General features: G+C 50.3%; 2 protein-coding genes across 3 annotated transcripts in view; both read left to right on the top strand.

Annotated features, from left to right (window-relative positions):
- The first annotated feature begins 14 nt into the window (after nucleotides 1-14).
- Cyb5rl (cytochrome b5 reductase like) lies at nucleotides 15-19,310 on the top strand. Of its 2 annotated transcripts, none has more exons than XM_075947026.1 (7): nucleotides 15-89; nucleotides 1,648-1,915; nucleotides 3,950-4,098; nucleotides 6,815-6,902; nucleotides 10,208-10,312; nucleotides 13,301-13,504; nucleotides 16,500-19,310. In XM_075947026.1, the coding sequence occupies exons 2-7, from the start codon at nucleotides 1,718-1,720 to the stop codon at nucleotides 16,701-16,703; spliced, it is 948 nt and encodes a 315-aa protein (XP_075803141.1). In that variant the 5' UTR covers nucleotides 15-89; nucleotides 1,648-1,717; the 3' UTR covers nucleotides 16,704-19,310. The 2 variants fall into 2 exon arrangements, with proteins under 2 accessions (XP_075803141.1, XP_075803142.1); XM_075947027.1 differs by having other exon boundaries at nucleotides 56-397; nucleotides 16,500-16,703.
- Cdcp2 (CUB domain containing protein 2) overlaps nucleotides 18,411-19,664 on the top strand; it is a 29,370-nt gene continuing 28,116 nt past the window's right edge. The window contains exon 1 of the mRNA XM_075947023.1: nucleotides 18,411-18,519. The gene's annotated coding sequence lies outside the window, so the exon portion shown is untranslated. The remainder of the gene's footprint in view (nucleotides 18,520-19,664) is intronic.

A 19,664-nucleotide genomic window follows, 5' to 3' on the forward strand; every position in this document is an offset into this window, starting at 1 on the left:
CCTCCGCCCCTCAGGTGGTGCCTATGCTTATAGGTGGACCCTGCAAAGCGCTCTCAGTTTCTGAGGTACCCGACATGAGTGGGTTACAGGTGGGTAGAGTGGTGCTGTTCCTCGCGGCCGGACAGAGGAGTGCGGGCACTGCCAACCCTGTACCTGGGACGTCCTTGACCACCATAGGCAGTTAGAGGTTGAATTGAAAGGCCCCGGTCTCCCTCGCTGTTGAAACGGCTGAGAGGGCCCGGCGTCTAGTGGGTTCTGGAGGTGTCCTTTCCACCCACTTACTGCTGCCCACGCTTTCCTTTGCTGGGGCTCTCCAGAGCTTGCGAGGGCCACGGGGTCCCCCCTACGTCAGCTCGACACCCGGCTGCTCGCCCTGCGCTTCGGCTCAGCGCCGAAGGCGAGTTACTTTTTCTTGGCTCCTGAGGTTTCCTTTTCGCTTCCTAGAGGCAGGGCCGGTGCCGGGAGCCGCTCCTTTGCGCTGCACCTGCTTCTGGCACGCTCGCTGTGGGGAGGGAGGTGGGTGCTGTGCTAAGCACCGGGTGAACGTGTAGAACTTAGATTTAGGAGCCAGAGAGAGAACTACATGAACAGTGGCAACACACACACACACGCTTCCTATCTATTTCTCTAGGTCTTTTTCACTCGTTCAACCTCTGTCAAAGTTGCTGTTCATTTTTATTTTGTTTAATGACTGTCCTGTGAGCACAGAGAACTGTGTCCCTGGCACTTAGAGCAGTTCGCGGACACATTGTGGGTTTAACAAATGAGTGTGTACTGACTAGGATAATCAGGACGTGCCTCTGAGGGAGGAGGATGACCTCAGTCAAGGCCTGAAAAGCAGGGAGAGGCATCCAGGCCTAGGCTGCAACAGGGATTGTGCCTCCCAGATGGGAAGGAACCATGTTTTTAAGACTGTGGTGGGTATGTCCAACTTCTCTACCAATTTCCAAAATAGCTGAGACATAGGGTTGTTTGAACCCCAAATATAAGGCAGATATAAGGCAGAGGACAGTATGACTAACCCTCACTTGTCTGATTTTAATACTCCCACAGACACACACACATACACAAACGCAAAGAGTAATTGGCATAAAGAGGCCTCATTCACTCGTGTGGCTGATACACAGCATGCTGTAAAGGTGGATTCACTGAATGGCTCTAACATCGTGCTAGGTCTGAACAAGGACACAGACACTGTCCTCCTGTTCACCTCTATTGTGTTCCAGCACCTAAGCCTGTGCCTTGCTCGCAGACCATCGAGTGGCTGCTCACCAGTCAGTAGGGGCATTCCATGTGCCAGGTCGTTTGGTATAATACAGAACGAATCAGACGCCAGCCTTGTTCTCCTGGTGCACCAGCCTCAGAACCATACTGAAGTAATAGAGCTCCTTGTGCAGTAGTAGAAAAGATTTTTCTGAAGCCAAATCCCCTTCTCTGCTAAGAAACTATTTATTACACACACACACACACACACACACACACACACACACACAGGCAAAACCACAATAATTGTAAACAGTAAGTATGTCCCATCTGACAGCAGATCCCTGGTTGAGCCATCCCTGTCCCTGTAACCTGGCAGGCCTTGAGGAGACCGTGAGGGACAGAGGAGGACAGAGTCTGACCCCCATGTTTTCCCCCTCCCAGGCTGACAGCGAAGGAGAGCCTGTCCTGTCCCAGTTGTCCCTTTGTCCATGTTGCCCAAGCCCCACTGACGATGGATGAGAGGGAGGACAGCGATGCTGAAGCTTGGCTGCAGCTGAAGCCTGTGGAGCCCCTGCCCTCCCAGTGCTGCGGGAGTGGCTGCTCGCCCTGTGTGTTTGACCTCTATTACCGAGACCTGGAAAGATGGGAAGCAGCCCGAGCCAGAAATGACCGGAGCCTGCTGAGTGAGAAGCAGTCGACCGAGACCCAGGTGAGGAGTCCCGACTTTCAGTAGCTGTCTGACCCTGCCCTGCTCTGTGCCTGCCCTGGGAAGCCTTTGACTAGACAGTGGTAAGTAAGAAGTAGTCGTAATGAAAGCAGATAAATCCAGGAAGCAAGGTCCAGACCTGAAACCAACCTATTAGTAGCTATGTGGATTTATCTAAGCCCCTTAACCTCTTGAAGCCGTAGTTTCCCCATCTGCAAAATGGACCCTGATATTTGTGATGTTTAACACAGAACCTAATAATTAACTATCTATCTATTTATATTTATTATGTATACAATATTCTGCCTGCAGGCCAGAAGAGGACACCAGACCCCATTACAGATGGTTGTGAGCCACCATGTGGTTGCTGGGAATTGAACTCAGGACCTTTGGAAGAGCAGGCAAGGCTCTTAACCCCTGAGCCATCTCTCCAGCCGCTAATTATTTCACTTATCAGATATCCATTGAATACCTATTGTACGCCAGGTCCTATAAACCATTGAAGATCTGTGGTAAGCAAGACACAGTCCTTGCCCTCAAAAGAGCAAGCTGACATGTGATATATTAACAGACCTTCAGGTGCTGTCGCTACTCGGTTGTCTCTGGAGCATATTGACTTCCTTCCTCAACCCAAAAAGAACTTCATATATTTCAAGAATAGTTACAGTTTCAGTATATAGTGGCTGTACTCAACCTGTGATAACAGAAAATTGATATTGCACAACAGCGTATTTTAATCTAATAGCTTTATCTTTTAAATTGTGATGAAGTAATAATAGATTATATGTCCATAGCAATTTACATTTTATGAAATACATATATAAAGCTAGGTGTGGTGGCACACTCTTTGGATCCCAGCACTTGGAAGCTAGAGGCAGGAGAATCAGGGATTTCAAAGCCAACCCGGGTCATGTAGTGAGTCAGGTCAGTCTGAGGAATTACGTGAGATCCTGTCCCCAAAAAACAAAACAAAACAACAACAACAAAAAACCCAACCATGTACTTTATTTTATCTTTCCCCTATAACCCTGTAATGCTACCAGATGAGTGGCCTCTTTTTACATAATAGGAGACCAAGGCCCAGAAATAGCAGCTAGCTGGATCAATCCCAGTGTCCTGTCTCTAGCTCAGTGTTTTTTAGCCACAGGCAGCTGTGACAGGGTTCTTAGCATGTGACTGATGGAGACAAGGTCATCCTGGCTCAAGAGGGCTGTGGTAGAGAGTGTCTGGGACCCCAGGCCTGTCAATGCTGAGACACTGGTTACTGAGTTCTAAGTTTGGTGCCTGCAACTACACCTTCCTCAGGTAAGCCAAATATGAATACTATACAAGAGAGACCGAACCAGGTGTGGTGGTGCACGCTTTTAATTGCAGGCAGAGGCAGGAGGATCTCTGTGAGTTCGAAATCCACCTGGTCTGCATAGCAAGGTCAGGACAGCCATGGCTACAGAAAGACCCTGTCTGAGAGAGAGCTCAGTCATGGTCTTCAGAGAAGGCTGCCCGCAAGAGGCACAAGGAGGGGTTGGGATGGTGAGGACAGTGTGCTGAACCCAGAGGACATGATTTTGAGTCCCTGCTCCCTGCTGACTTTGAACATTGGATCATCTCTATGGCTCCATGGGTTTTCAGCTCTCCGGATCTGGAACTTAACGGGTCTGAAGGCTGAGCAGGTGTTCAGTACCCTAGAGTGAGTGTTTTGTCCAGAAGATACTACATGAACAGTGAGGACCTTGAGAGGGCAGTGACAGGTGGCCTTGGAGGAGGAATGGAAATTTGCCATCTGCAGATAAATGAAGCTTGTGGTTGTCCACTGCTCCCTTGAGTGTAGGCTAAGGAGCCTGTGCTTGGTCCTGGGGTTGTGGGAAGCTACAGAAAGCTTAAACACCAGGTAGACTCCATGTGCTGTGGGTAAAGGCGAAACAAGGTAGGGTCAACTCTTTGTCACATCAAGAGATGGCTCTCATCAGGAAAAGTGGCAAGGATGTGTGTCCCTTAGTCCTGACCCCTAGAAGTCAATCAAGACTTTTCTCGTTGTAGGGCTGCTCCACCAAGCTGAGTCCAGAGACCTTCCTGGCTTTCCACATCAGCGCCATAGAGAAACTCACCAAGGACACCTACCATGTCCGGTTTACACTGCCTGGGAGCAGTCAGCTCGGCCTGCATCCTGGGCAGCACCTCATCCTACGGTACACTCAGGTTGTGGGAGGACCAAGCCTGCTGCCATGCTTTGTCGCTGACCAGCTGAGTAGCCTGGGGCAGCTTGCTTGGCCTTTCTTAAGCCCTTGCTTGCCATCTTCAAGATAGACCCAGGAGCATATGACTCAGGGTCCTTGACATGGAGCTCAGTGATGTGTTTTTGAGATAAATAATAATGCTAGCCCCTTAATGGCACTTGCTAGCCAAGGCACAGGTCTTACTAGCCAAGGCACGGGTCTCACTAGCCAAGGCACGGGTCTCGCTAGCCAAGGCACGGGTCTCACTAGCTAAGGCACAGGTCTTACTAGCCAAGGCACGGGTCTCACTAGCCAAAGCACGGGTCTCACTAGCCAAGGCACAGGTCTGTCTCCTCACATTCATTACCTCATTTAACCTTCACAGACTCCTGGCTGGTAGTTGCCATTATCTGGAATATGTTATCACACACCCAGACAGTATTCAGGAGCATATGTGTATGTGGGAGGAAAAAAGGGCCTAGATCTGAGCCCCAAGATTGCTGGAGCTTATGGGGTTGGCAAGACAAGATGAAGTCAGCAAACAAACTAACGAAACAAACAACAACAACAAGACAAACAAGGCATGGCCAAAAGGCAAGGTGAGAGGAAACCAGAAAGAGAGCTCACTGCTGGTCAGACTGGCCACTTAGCTCACACTGGTTCCTGTGACCTGACTGGCAGTCCTTCAAATTCAGTGATTCAGTTGGCAGGAGAAGCCAAAGTAGGTTATAGCTATGCAACTCTCCACCCATGAATTGGAGTGGGCAGGACACCCAGCTTCTAGGCTGACTCCCCTCCATCCTCTCTACCACCCAGTGACATTCCTAATATATCTGACCATGTCACTCATTAAGACGCGTTCTGTAGCTCCTCATTGCTTCCATAATGACATTCTAATCCATGGCTGCCCAACCTCCCTTCCCTACTCCACAGGTGCCCATGTCTTAGCCTTGAAATCCAGCTACTAGTTCCTGGCTTGCCTGCACTTGTCCAGCCCAGGCTGTTCCCTTCCTGGCCCCACCTGTCAGGGGCCTGCTCATCTTCAATACCCGACTCCATCAGACTCCTGAGTTTATAGATGACAGTGCTCACTCCCTCTGAGACACATCAGACTTTATCTGTCTAGCTCCTGCATTCGATGCACTTGGGAGGGCCTTTCAGTCTTTGCAGACACCAGAGCAGAACGTTTTGCACACGGTAAGGCTAAAGCATTTGGAGTGTCCTGGGAAGTAAGTTGTCAGAATTTCTGTTATTGTTTGGTTTGGGGTTTTGTTTTTTTATTTTTGTTTGTTTTTTTTCAAAGTCATGGTGTACTCCAGGCCAGCTCAAACTCAAACATGCATTTTCTGCCTCAGTCTCCCAAGTGCTGGGACTACAGGGTGCACCACCACACCCAGCTGAGAGAGGTACTTCAAGGTTCAGGACCAAACTGGAGTTGGAGCAATAGTCAGATGCCAGTGTGCAAATGGTGTTCCTTCTCTTAGCATTGTTTGGTGGTTGTTATTGTACTGTTTGGTTGGTTTTTGCTTTTGTTTTTCAAGAAAGGGTTTCTCTTTATAGCCCTGGCTGCCTTGGAACTCTTTCTGTAGACCAGGCTAGCCTTGAATTCCCTGAGATCCACCTGCCTCTGCCTCATGAATGCTGAGATTAAAAGTGTGCACTACCACACCTAGCTCTGGATTTCTTTTAAAGAGTTTTTATTTTTATGTGTATGCATGTGTGCTTGAGTTTATGTATGTGCATCACGTGTGGAGTGTCCATGGAGGTAAGAAGGTATCAGAGTCCCTGAAACTAGAGTTACTGGCAGTTGTGAGCTACCCGATATAGGTGCAGAGAACCAAACAGACCCTCTGCAAGAGCACTGAGTACTCAGAGCCCTAACCTCTGAGCCTTGTCTCCAGCCCTAGATTGTTATTTTAAATAAGATTATTCATATACTATGTCTGGTACACAATAGACATTCCTACCTCATAGCTATTACCACAACTCATGATTGCTCTCCTGACCCCATTGTTGCCAACATTCTAAAGACAATCCATACATTGGCAGAGCTTCAGCATCAAGCCCCTTTGAGGGTTCCTCTAGTTCTGGTGCTTGCTGGCCTATGGTAATGTTTCATAAATCTCAGCAGAGGTTTTTATCTGTGTTATTTTGTAGTGCAGAGTCAGAAAACCCCAGGAATGCCCCACAGACTGCTCACACCATCAGTGTACTTTTTGTTTTTTTGGTTTTTTTTGGTTTTTCGAGACAGGGTTTCTCTGTAGCTTTGGGGCCTGTCCCGGAACTAGCTCTTGTAGACCAGGCTGGCCTCGAACTCACAGAGATCCGCCTGCCTCTGCCTCCCAAGTGCTGGGATTAAAGGCGTGCGCCACCACCGCCCGACATCAGTGTTCTTTTTGGCATACTCTATGACTGATTCCAGTGAAGTCACACCCACGACCTAAATGGCCACCCCTACTTTTCAGGAGATGCTGCTGAAGGATTAACTGACCTGCACACGTGTCTCACAAGTCATGGGTGGTGGTGAACTCATTGCCTTTCCTTCTGCTGTTCCTTACCTGTCCCTTGGCGAGGACCTCTGGGAATGACTGGGACCCATCTCTATGTCCATTAGCCTGACAGAGGAGGCGCATGATAAGAGTCTACTAAACAACTGGCTACCCACTGTCTGTGTACTTCTTCTTCCCAGAGGTACAGCAGATGGCTTAGAAATTCAGAGAGCCTATACTCCCATCAGCCCTGTCACTGCGGAAGGATACTTTGATGTTTTAATCAAGGTGAGTTGATTCTTGTTGAGGCTTTCATAAGGTGCTATGGACTTGGACCTCCCCCTCTAGCCTGACTGGGTTGGAGGGGTTCCCGTCTATTAGTTGGTGTGAGAATAAGCTGACTTGAAGGAGCAATAGTTTGGGGGGGCCTCTTCCCTCTCCTTTTCCAAGGAGGGTGCTGCTGGCCATTACAGAGGGCATGTTACTGGGAGATTTCAGGAAAGCTGCTCCTTATCACCTGTTATCAACCGATGGAAAGAGAGTACTGAGCTGAGATGAAGTAGGAGCAAGTCCCAGCACCTGTGTTTGCTGGCACAGGGATCCAGCCTGACCTGGATGGACCAAGCCCAGGACAGAGTGATCAGAACGGCTCAGTGCAGCATGATGCTAGTCATGAGAAGAGGCCTGGCCCAGGTCAGGGCAACTGGTGTACAAGGAGCTCAGGCCCAGCTTCCTGATAGATACTATGTGTTTGAGGGCTGAGAAATAAGTGAGGTCTGAGACTGGGAGCAGCATAGCAGAAGACACACGGATTGGGAGAGGTGTTCATCCAGGCATAGAAGGGACAGGATGCCAGAAGAGAAAAGAGCCTGAAGAGCCTTCAGACAGAACTAACCTGACATCCTCTCTCCGGGAGGTGGGCCTCGAAGGGGGAGTGTGAGCTGATGGTGTCAGGGAATGGCATTCTAGGCCGAGAGTGCCCATAGCCAGATGTAGGAAAGGGGGACAGGAAACAGGCCCTGGGGGGGGACATCTGGGCCAGAGGAAGAACTGTCAGAGCCGAGTGAAATGAGATGGACACAAAATGCCCTGGAGACCCAAGATCATAGCAGTAAATTACAGTCAAGGAGGCCTAGAGTGAGGAAACTAAGCAGATTGCTTTTCACGGACCCACTGACGCTCTGACCTTTGGCCTCCAGCAAGTGCAGTTTCGTGCACTCCAACCTGTTGTAGCTCTGCCAGGCATGTCTAGCCTTGCAACACCATGCCATGTCTACAGAGTCCATGCTCCAGAACAATAGATTCGATAAACACCCCCAAACAAAAATACTAATGTTTTAAAATAAGTTTTCAATTTAGTGTCAGGCCACTTTCAAAGCTCCCCTTAGCTGTCTGTGGCCACAGGCCACAGTCTGACACACCTGCCAGTGAAAGCATTTCCCTCGTGGAGTCCTAGGGAGCATACCCACGCCTCTTCCAAGGCCATGCCATTATTTACTGGTCAGCAGGCTGAGGCCCCAGGAGAGCGAAAGTGGAAGGTGGAGGAAGGAGGGCTATGGGTGAGCAAGCCCCTGACTCTGGGGCCTAGGGCCGCCTTCGGCTCCTGCTGCCCTGCTTGCCTTCAGAGCCCGAATGTTTATTCCTTCCCACATAAGCCTGGACGAGCTCCCTTTTGCACGCTACTGTTTGTCTGGGAGATTCCACAAATCCTCTCCAAATGGCCTGCTTCCCGGCGCTGCTTGTCTAGGGTGCTTCTGCTGAGAGGATAAGCCTAGAGACAGCCCTCCAGAGCAGCTGGATCCCTCCCAGCTGCAAGGCCGATTTTCTCCTTTGGAGAGGTATCTCATTATCCCTAAGCCACTGGCTGGGAAGAGCTGGAAATGTCTGTGCAAATTGGGAAGGCAGTGGGAATTTGTGGGTTGACTTTCCCCGCGAGGAAATGAAGGCGGGCTTCTTTTTCAGGCACCTGCTGGGCACTGATTATGCTGCTTGTAGCTCTCTGTTCACATTTTCTCATTTCAACTCATGACCTCGAGAAGACCACATTATCCCCATTTTAGCGATGAAGACACTGAAGCTGCAAAGCCTCTCGGGTAGTGGACTGATGGACGCTTGCTCTGAGCCAGGCTCTGCGTGGTGCTCTTTCTTTGGTGTTGTCATGTCATGGGGCACCCAGGGCCATAGCTGCGTTCTGTTTGTTTGTTTCTTTGTTTTACGTGTTTAAATGTTTTGTCTGTGTGTATGGCTAAGAGTGGCTGCTTCCCTAGAACTGGAGTTACAGTCAGTTGTGAGCCACCATGTGGGTGCTAGAAATCGAACCCAGGCCCTCTGGAAGAGCGGCCAGTGTTCTTAACTGCTGAAACATCTCTCTAACCCCCATAGCTGGGGTTTTTACTTTCCCCAAATTGGGCCCAGCAACCAAAATGTGTTCCCACACACCTTCCAGTAAAAACCCTCCCTCCCAGGCCTCTCCCAGGTGAGCAGGGACTTCCTGTGCCTTATGTAGCTGGTGTCAGAGGTAGCTGCAGGTGCTCAAAGGCAGGTCTGATCACCAAATCTAGTCTCTCCTTCAAGCCTGGGGCCATCCCAACCATCCTTCCAGTTTTGTCCCCAACTGTTTCCCCTGACTCTACCCCTACATGGCCATCTGTTCTTCCTGAGAGAAGACTGGACTCTGTGCTGTTGACCATGCTGCTGCAGGTGCCCAGAGTTTTCTTCTTTGCATGTCTCCCTGACCCCCAAGAAGGTCAGCCTTATCTCACTGTGTGGGCTCAGGGCTCCTGTTCGTGGGTCAGTATCTACCTTGTTTATGTCTGAGATGTCCATATGCATCCTTCTGATCCTTGAAGCCCTTTCAGAGGAGGTCTGACTGGATAAATGAATTGACTGGAATACTTACTGCTACATGTTCAGGGGTCAGGCACTGGGTGTCTTCCTGGTGTTTCGGGTCTCACTGTGTGCCCTGCTACCCCAGCATGGTGCTCGGAACAGAGCAGACAGGCAGTGTGGACTCACATAGCAGCCATCCCATCAGGAGGTGGTACAGAGTAAGCCGGAGACAGTACACATGTACTTGGCTTTAGCCTGCTTGGTATTGCAGAATTATGAGTTTATTGCTGACATTTCAGAAGTGGGAGGGTTTTCGGTAAAAATATGAATCTCCTGCATCTCTTGGAAGACTCCTAAGATCTGGCAACGTCTGTCCCACAATCTACAGGCTAGCACCTGTGAAATAGCTTCCCTGTTAGAAGGGACATCCCTTGGCAGCCTGCTGTCTCTCTGAGACTAAGTACTAGATGCTTTTGTCACTACTCCATCTTTGCTGGGCTGCATTCCCTGCGTGCTCTCCTCAGGCATTTGGTGTGAGACCTTGAAGTTGGTAAGTCACTGGAGTTTCATCTCAACCTCATCATCCACCTTGTGTAGGTAGATGCCAGTGTGGACGATAGCTCCAACATGTAGGGCGCAGAAGAAGACAACCTGAGAGTCCCTTGGGAGTCACTGAGCATTCAGAAGGAATTCCAAGTGTTGGCTAGGGAGGCTTGCGCAGCAGAACTTGCCGCCCACTAACTGTTCCCTGTGTTTGCTTCAAGTGCTATCAGACTGGGCTGATGTCCCGGTACGTGGAGTCCTGGAGAATAGGAGACACAGCTTTCTGGAGAGGACCTTTCGGAAGCTTCTTGTATGAACCAAACAAGGTCAGTCCTTTAGTCCTGAGGAGCTTTGCGGGGGCTGTCTCCCTGCTGAGAGTTCCCTGTTCAGGTTATAGAAGCGCAATGCAATCTTCTTCCAATACGTAAACCCAATACCCAGAGTGACGTTGGCCTTAGACAAGGGAGGGAATGGATAGGCCCTAATAAACAAAACTGTCCACTTTACTCCAGAATTGTTAGTGAGTCCCTGTGACTCAGAAAATTGGGCCCGAGTACTTAGGGTTCAGGACCCCATGCCCTCTGACTCTCATATCCTGTTCCAGTTGTACCTTCTTCTTGGGAAGCTGAATGCAGCGCACACTTACTGCCGAGAGCCGAACACCTCTGGTTTAGAAGTCTCATGCCCTCATCTCCGTGGTGTGCTTGGGTCCCAGAAAGCACTGGTAGTTTCTCTTCGGCTGTCTCATGCTTGGGAGGACATCCAAGTAGTGTGTATCAACAGTCTTGAGAATCCTTTGACCCAGTAATTCCACCTCTGGAAGTCTATTACAAAGAGAAAAAAAATCAAACTCTGCTTCTCCTGTCTGTGCTAGTGGCATTTTTATTTATAATAACAAAAGAGGCAACTGAGCATCCAACAAAGAGAAGAGTTAAGCACACTGGGTTACAGGTTTTTGATAGAACATTCTCCTAGAGTTCGAAGTTATGTTTTTAATGATGCTCTATGCGTATGCTATAAGAGCAAGTGACAAGTACTAGGCACAAGGCAATATACACCCACTAGGGAAACTAATTTAAAATGCACAGAAAAAAAGTGTATATGGAAAATGTGTGAAATGTTAGCAGGTTTGGGTAGGGAAATTATGGACAATTTTCATTTTCTTCATTATACTTTCCAAATTATCTGGAATGAACACCTATTACCTTTATAATTAGGAAAACAAAGCAAAACCAAAACAAGTGGAAAATAATGAATCATGCTTGCCTTGCCATTCTTTTTGTTTAATTTAAAAATAGCTTTTATTGTATTTTCCCCTTATTATAAATGCAAAACATGTTCTCTAACCAAAAGAAAAAAATCATCAGCAGAGACAGACAGAAAGAAGAATGCACCTGCAAACCATCTTCCCGGGATGCCAGCTCACATCCTCACTTCCAAACCCTCTCCCACACATGGCATATGTACAAACACGTACACGCACACGTGTGTATGAGCATCATGATACAGCCCTGTCAGGACTGGGATGTAGCTCAGTGTACTGCTTGCCTGGCCTTTGTAGGACCTGGCTTCCACCCCCACAGTCACAGGAAATGCATACCCTCATGCAGACTGCCAAAGCCATCCCCTGTGCCGGCTCTGGCTCTAACCCTTGCCATGTGGTGGCTCACTCAGCCTCCACGGCAGCTCACAGGGGACTCGCCCCTCCTCTGACACTTGAAGGTGTATTCTGGTATCACTCATGTCAGCCCTGCGTCCTGTGTCCTCCAGACCCTTGAGAGCAGGGTGTAGGTGTTGTTTCTTTTCCTAGCTTAGAGCACATGGTTCTCAGATCACCTTTCCCATGAGAGAGCCCCCCAGTGCCTATGACCTGTATCTTGAGGACATCAGAGCCTCCTGTCTCACCCAGGTCCAGCAGCAAAGGGGCAGGGTAGTACCCCATGTTCAGATGGGCCACCAAAGCTTTGCCAGGGCCTGCTTTGCTCCCTGAGAAGGCTCAGGTACCCAGCCCCTTGCTAGCCCTGCCCTGTAGTTGTCACGTTAAATCGACCATACAAATGCCTTCATGGCACAGGCAGACACTAGCGTCTGTCCAGGGAGAGACAGGTAGTGTTTGCCAGTGTGGTGTGAGGGAGCACAATGCACTAGGGGACAGGAAAGGAAGAACTCCCACCCCAGCCCTGCTCAGGGAAGGCTTCCTAGAACTCAGCCTGAGTAAGGAAGGAAGAAAAGGAGGAGGGAGGCAAGTCACAGACCTAGAGGTTGGAGGGACCATGGTTGCAGGATCTCAGTCTTAATAAGGGGAAAAGCTGGAATGATTAAATCTCAACTCCATACCGGGTGCTTATGTTCCCTCCTCTGGTCTTCATGGTGGTGCTGAGACAGGAGCTATTTTAGGAAATGCTCTCATTATTGTTTCCCACCAGTGAAGAAATGGAGGCCCAGATCACATGGTTAGTGTTTATACACACGAGTCGAATCTCTGGAATGAAAAAGGTGAGTATTTTTCTGTGTGTAGCAGGCATTAACCTTTAAGAAACTGACTTTGAGAACCAGGCAGTGATGGTGCATGCTGTTAATCCAAACTCTTGGGAGGCAGAGGCAGGCATAACTTTTGAGTTTGAGTCTACTGAGTTCCAAAACAGCCAGGGCTATACAGAGAAAACCTGTCTTGAAAAAAGCAAAAATAACAAAAGAAAGAAAAGGAAGGAAGGAAGGAAGGAAGGAAGGAAGGAAGGAAGGAAGGAAGGAAAACTGACTTTGAAAAAGTCTGCCTTTTTTTTTTTTTTAAAGAAACCTACAAACAGGAAATGGGCTCACTGAAGAGGGTGAATGATACTAGGTCTCTTGGGCAGGAACCTACCTTACAGTGCCATGCTAGGCGCATGTATATATCACTTTATTTAGTTCAGAGAAGAGAGGTTCAGGGTTCTAGACTGGGGCCCAAGACCTTTGTAGAGCTCCCCAGAGCCAGAAAGCAGGCTGGGATGGAGTTGGGAGGGGAAAGGCTTTGGCAGGAGAGGATGTGACTTTGGGAGGTAGTGGGTTCCTTGCTAGCACAAACATGTAAGCAGAGGCAGCCAAGCCCCTTTCACGTTGGACTAGAGTGCAGGAGCTGCAGAATCCCAAAAGCTGTGTTTTGCAGGCCTTGCCTGCTGCTCACAAACCAGGTGGCTTCCTGCACCAGTGTAGAGTGTGGCAGAGATGGTTGGGACACGGGAGAAAGGCATTGCTATTCAGCTTAGCCGAGAGAAGACCCACAAATGGGTAGTGGGTGAGACCCCACCGTCTGCTCTGCTGTCCATCCCCTCTAGTATGGTGAACTCCTCATGCTGGCAGCTGGCACAGGCCTGGCCCCTATGGTGCCCATCCTGCAGAGCATCACAGACAACGCAGATGACGAGACCTTCGTCACCTTGGTTGGCTGCTTCAAGACCTTCGAGGCCATCTACCTGAAGACTTTCCTCCAGGAGCAGGCCAGGTTCTGGAACGTCCGAACCTTCTTTGTCCTCAGTCAGGTGAGCCCAGGGTGAAGGCTTCCTCCCCTAAGAAGCTGCACTTCCTCTGTGCTGTCCTGAGGACTGACTGTGGCCTCTATGCCCTGTGCTGTACTGATAGTCCCAAGACCTCTGTGTGAAAGGTAGGCAGTGGCAAGTCCATCACACAGAGGAGGAAGCATGCTTAAAGAAGGGCTGGGCCCCATGCTTCACACTCCTGAGCCCCAGTTCATAGCCGTTGTCCTCCACTATGTTCCACCCACCTCCTGGGATCCCTTGTGTGGGCTGGGACCTGAATATGGGGTCAAGGCAGCAGCAGAGGCCATGTTCAGGTGTTTGTGGCTAAGAATGTGGGCCCACATACTCCTTGTGATACTTAACATGAGGCCAGGCCCAGAGTAGAGGCTCCATCAAGACTGGCTGGGCAGTGTCTTCAATAAGGTCTCTGCCACCTCCATCTGATCCTCCACACAGCAGCAGAATGGCTACTGTCGGACTCAGCGAGCTACAGGTTTTCTAGCTGGAAACCACCTATATCCTGTTTCCTGTGTCCCCGTCCCCACCAGCTCCTGCCGCAGCATGCCTGATCTCAAGCCAAGCCTCTGTCACTGATTGTCTGCTTTCTAGAGGTCTGGTTTTGCTTCTTCTGGACTTAGCCCATGCTGCCATTCCCCTCCCCATTTCCTTTTGCTTGAGGGTAGCCATATAGTCCTGTACTATACTCCCTGCTCAGTTTCCTTCTTGAGATATTTCTGGAAAATCTCTGGCAGTTTACATGATCCTCAGTCTTTTAGCTGGGGCCAGGAAACTGGAGAGCTTTGTAGAGCCATGTTCCTCACACATGTCCACAGGTGGAAAGCTCTTTGACATGTTTGGTGAACATCAACAGCAGCAGGAAGTGTCCAAGCCAGGGCATGAAGCAGGAGGCTGGTGTGCAGCTGAGGGGACGAGGGAAGGACTTGGGTCAACAGCACAGAAATCCTACCAAAGCCTGGGCCAGGCACCTGGCGAACTCACCTGACTGCTGGCTAGCCCTCTTCCCCTCTGACCTCAACCAAATGAGAGATGCCTGGGACATAAATGGAGGTGAGACACTTCCTGTCTGCAGGGACAGCTGGTCATCTCTGTGGCTTAGTTATCCTCTGTTGCTGATAAAGATGGTGACCAGGAGCAGCTTGGGAAGAAAGGTGTAGTCCATCTGGAGTGGAAGTCATGGCAGAAACTTGAACCCAAAGACAGGAACCAAAGCATAGACCGTGAAGGAATGCTTCTTCCTGGCTTGTTCAGTTTACTTTATACCCCAGGACCCTGCTCAGGAATGGCACCACCCACAGTGAGCTGGACCCTTCCTCATTGATCATCAGTTAAGAAAAGGAACTGGCCAGGCAGTGGTGGCGCATGCCTTTAATTCCAGCACCTGGGAGGCAGAGGCAGGCAGATCTCTGTGAGTTCAAGGCCAGCCTGGTCTACATAGAGAGTTCTAAGCCAGCCAAGGCTGTACACAGTGAGTCCCTGTCTCATTTAAAAAAAAAAAAATAGAATGAGAGAACGTGTTCCACAGGCTTGCCAAAGACTGGTCTGATCTCAAGGCAGTTACTCACCTGAGGGTCTTTCTTCTCAGACAACTCCAGCTTTAGTAAATTGACAAAAACTTCCCAGGATAGTGCTCTTCTTTGAACATTTCTGTGTGCCACTCAGAGCCCTTCAGTCCCCACACAGTCGTATGAGGCTTGTCCTGCCATCCTGTCTCCTTTACAGCCGTAGAACCCGAAGTAACGGGTAGCTGCGACCGAGAGCTGGTGCCAGCCCAGCTGGTCCTGCACAGAGGACATTCTCCTAGCGGTCTATCAGTACAGTACACATACAGGCCAGTGGATGTCCGTCACTTCTGACCAGCGGGAGGGCAAGTGAGGTCAGGACCATTGCAGGAAAGAAGTGGCATCTGAACTAGGGAGTTATAGTAAAGTTCACTTTTGGCTCTGCCAGGCTGTGATGATGCTAGATGCCAAAGACTGGGCAGGAAAATGGGCCAGCTTGATAACGGGAGTCAGGGGTGACTTGGTAACTCTGCTCACCCACATACATTGCCTCAGCTTGCCGCTTTCCCTGCCTCAGCCTAGGAACAGCGTTTTCAGGTTCCCCGCCACTTCTGCCAACTTGGCCTTCATTCTGCACCGCCTTGCTCCTAGCCATTCACTGCCCCCACTGTTCTACGACTCCCCAAGCCCATTGGCCTGTTGACCTTGCCAGCTCCATCTTGACCTGCCCTCCCCATTGCTGTGTCCTGGTACTGCTGTCGAGCTTGCAGGTACACCGGGCCCTAGCAGCTAGCCTTTGTTCCTGCTGTCCCCTTCCTGGATCTGCTGAGGCAGAAGTTCATCCTGCAGGCTCAGAGCCCCAAGGGGTGCTAGTGTTTCTGCTGCCCCAGCCCTGCGTCTGTCATCACCATGCCTACCTATCTATCATTGTTTAAGGTCTCTACCACGACTGAGGAGTAACCAGACTCAGCGCATCTTGGGATGCACAATTAGGAGGGCCAGTAGAACTGAGTGGTTGGGGAGAATCAGGAAATGGGAAGGAGAAATAAGGCCAAGTGATGTCTGCCTGCTCTGTCCTCAAGGTTCTACTGGGTCAGGAGAGTGTTTGGGGGAGTAGAGGAAGATCCAGTTGATTGCAGAGTACCCTTGACAGTACCAGAGGACATGGAAGTCATCCAGACTCCTTGAAGTGGGACTACAAGGGACATGGGACACTAGGTGCCCTTGCCCTTGGGCCTCCACAGGACTGTGTTCTTACTCTGGCTGGAGGACCATGGCTTTCCACAGCCTGGGCCTTTATCTCATAGCTCAGAGGCTAGTAACTCAGCATGGCAGTTGCTAGGACTCTCTCTCCAGGGCTCCCTAGGAACTAGGAGCTTTTTTTTGGTTTCTACCATTCCCCACAATGGCAGAAGAGAACTGACTGAGTGAACACCGAGAACCCCAAGAGTCATTGTTGCTCTTTCTTGTCTTCTCAGGAGGTCTCCCCAGAGCAGCTTCCCTGGAGCTACCGTGAGAAGACCCGCTTTGGCCACCTGGGCCAGGAACTGCTTGATGAGCTAGTGGCCCACTGCCGGAGAAAGCCGTTTACATTAGTCTGTGGCTCACCTGAATTTACTGAGGACATGGCTCGGTGTCTGCTGGCTGCTGGCCTGACTAAGGATTCCTACTTCCTCTTCTAGCCCTGGCCGTGGACCTTATACAGGGGCACAGGAAGGAGCCCAGACTAGAATCAGAAGACATGGAGTCCAGGCCAGACCCTGCTGCTGACTTACCCAGAGACCTTGGGAAAATGTCATCACCCTTGGCACTTCCTTTCCTGTCTGCACAGAAGGTTTGCCCTTCCCTCCTAGTTCTGGTGTGTGAAGGGAATCTAGCAGCTAGCCTGGAAGCCAGGGAAGACTCCTCCAAGGAATCCAAACATAGAGTCCTGCCAAGCTCAGGATGGTGGGCACTGGATGGGATAAGGGGAGAGGAGCTTCTCTGATCCTTCCAGAGAGTCCAGAGTTGGTGGTAAGCGAATGACTTCAGGAAAAGCTTGGAGCTCTCTGGAGGACCTTAGCTTCTCTACCTTCCATGGGTTGAACCTGACTTGCTGAAGGCCTTGCTCGATGACCTGACTGTGTTCTCAGAACAAGGCGTTTCCCTGGATCAGTTCTGTGTCAGCGCCAAGTCTTCCCTGTCATGATCAGCTTCATGCTCAGTTTCTCTTTCCTGGCTCAGGAAGCCAGCCCAGAGTCCTTTCCCCACAAAAGAAGAGTAATAGAGGCAAATGCCCCTCCCTCCTGCAGGCAGCCACATAGCCCGTGCCTTCAGCTTGGTGCCCTGGCGACAGTTGCTATGGAGATCTAAAGATAGAGCAGGAGTCAGGAGACCTGGGTCCCTCTCCCCGCTCTGCCCACTGAGTGGCTGCTGATCCAGGTCCACCCAGCCCCCACCCCCACCTCCTCCATCCTGCACGGGGCATGCCCTCTCCAGGGAACTTGCTGCCCCTGGGTATCACGTCGACTTAATGAATTCTGCTTTCCACAGCCTGGGCCCCAGTATGCTGCGCCAGCACAGGCTAGATACAGGCAGTCCCAGATCTAAAGCTCGGCAGTGGAATGTTAGAAGCTGAGAGCTAGGAGCCTTCAGGATTAGGCATTTTTAACAGCAGAGTTGCAGTCTTCCCAGCTGAGCAGACGCTCTGATGCCAGAAAACCCTGTCCAGCAGATTCACTATACAAACAGGGAAACCAAGGCCCCAAGAGTGGCTCACCCAAGCTGAATGGCAGGGACAGCCCTACAGGTCTCCCCCCCCTGCTCATGGTTGTACACCCTGCTTTTCAAACTGGCCTCCATGGGGAACCTTGCCTGGAAGGCAGCAGGAAACGGTGTAGAGGGATCCCAGGTTCCCTTCAGTCACAGCAGGTCGGTGTGGTGAGGCCTAGAGGAGTTTTTGTCTTTGCTATCCCACCCAGAAAACCAAAACCAATAAATCCCTGTTCTGGGCTGTGTTCGCTGTACAGACATGGTGAGCAGCTGCATGGCAGGAAGTTAAAGCATCAAGGACATGGGACTTCTGTCGTGGTTTGCAGGGTGTTAGGTGCGACTTCTCAGAACCGGGTGTCACGGGCACATTAAAGTTCCATGAACATAAGTCAAGACGCTTCATTTTGTTTGGCCCGTGTCCTCAACCTGCTTGGGACCGTTTCCACCGGGTCTCAGGCCCAGCAGGTGTGATGAGTGAAAGGCCCTGGCCCAGGACCAGGGCTCCCAAGCACAGTTCATGCTCTGTTCTTGCCTTGCCTATGGCTTGGGACAAGACACACATCCTCTCTCAGGGCTCCTAGAGCTTCACCGCCATGCCTTGCTGAATCCTGCTGGTGGTCATCATGGATGCTCCTGGGGGACAAAGAGCCGACCATCCTGGGAAATAGCAGCAAAGGTGCCAGGTACAACCTTCCCACTGGAGAGCCCCAACCAAGGCACACGTTGGAACTCAAAGCTCCAAAAGGGGTGAGTATTGTAGAAATGGGCTCCTCGGTGCTAAGAGAGTGGTGAGCAGGGCTTGAGCCTGGCCTGCAGGAAGGGCAAGGACACTCCCCTGCCCTGAGAATAGAAGCTTCAGAAGCAGTGCTCTTGCTCATCTCTGGGAGGGTGGGGGAAGGCTCCACTTAAGGCGAGGAATCAAGGGCAGTCCCCACCTGCCTCTGTCTGTTTCTGTTTTAGATATTTAATGCCTGGACCACCCAGAGGCAACTGACACCCCCACCCTAGGGTGGAGCTCTTTCCTTCACATCACTCTGTAGAAGTTTGGGCAACCTGACTACTAGTGCGATGTTTGTTTGTTTGTTTGTTTCAAGACATGGTTTATACTGTAAAGATTTATCACTCAAATTGGCTTAATAAAATGCTGATTGGCTAGTAGCTAGGCCGGAAGTATAGACAGGGTAACCAAACTAAGGATGATGGGAAAGAGAAGGGCGGGGTTTGGAGTCACCAGCAGATGCAGAGGGAGAGGAGATGAATGTGCCCTGCTAATAAATGTACTGCCACGTGGCAGAGTGTAAATGAGGAATGTGGGTTAATTTAAAAATGTAAGGGCTAGTTAGTAATAAGCCTGAGCTATTAACTGAGCATTTATAATTAAAATAAGCCTCTGTATGGTAATTTGGGAAGTGGCTACTGAGTATCTGGGAACATGGAGTCGGGCAAGGAAACATCCAACTACATATGCATTCCTTCATTGCCCTGACTGTCCTGGAATTCACTCTATAGACTAGGCTGGCTTCAAACTCAGAAATCTTCCTGCCTCTACCTTCTGAGTACAAGATTAAAGGTGTGTGCTACCACCACCTGGCTTTCTACTAGTGGGATTAATTATCATGGAACATTAGTGAGGGCACAGACGTGCCCACAATGCCAAGATGCCAAAAGTTCTCTGTCACCTGGGTACTTGAGAGCCCACAGCTAGTGTTTGTTGTGCCTGGCAAGGTACAGGTGAGCATTAAAGAGGACCAATTGAAATTCATGAAGTCATCTCATTTGGTGTGCGGGTTCTGTCAGCCGGGTAGTCCCTCCCTCTCTCTGCAGGCTGTGGGGATGGAATGCCCTGGGTACTGCTACTGTGTGATAGTGCAGTGGGTAGTGGGTTCTGTCAG

This window comes from Microtus pennsylvanicus, chromosome 13 (genome assembly GCF_037038515.1).
Source record: "Microtus pennsylvanicus isolate mMicPen1 chromosome 13, mMicPen1.hap1, whole genome shotgun sequence".
Lineage (NCBI taxonomy): Eukaryota > Metazoa > Chordata > Mammalia > Rodentia > Cricetidae > Microtus > Microtus pennsylvanicus.

Coding starts and splice junctions, on each gene's coding strand:
- Cyb5rl (XM_075947026.1), top strand. CDS start 1,718: ATGGATGAGAGGGAGGACAGCGATGCTGAAGCTTGGCTGCAGCTGAAG. Junction 6,903..10,207: donor ACTTTGATGTTTTAATCAAG/GTGAGTTGATTC, acceptor GTTTGCTTCAAG/TGCTATCAGACTGGGCTGAT. Junction 13,505..16,499: donor CCTTCTTTGTCCTCAGTCAG/GTGAGCCCAGGG, acceptor TTGTCTTCTCAG/GAGGTCTCCCCAGAGCAGCT.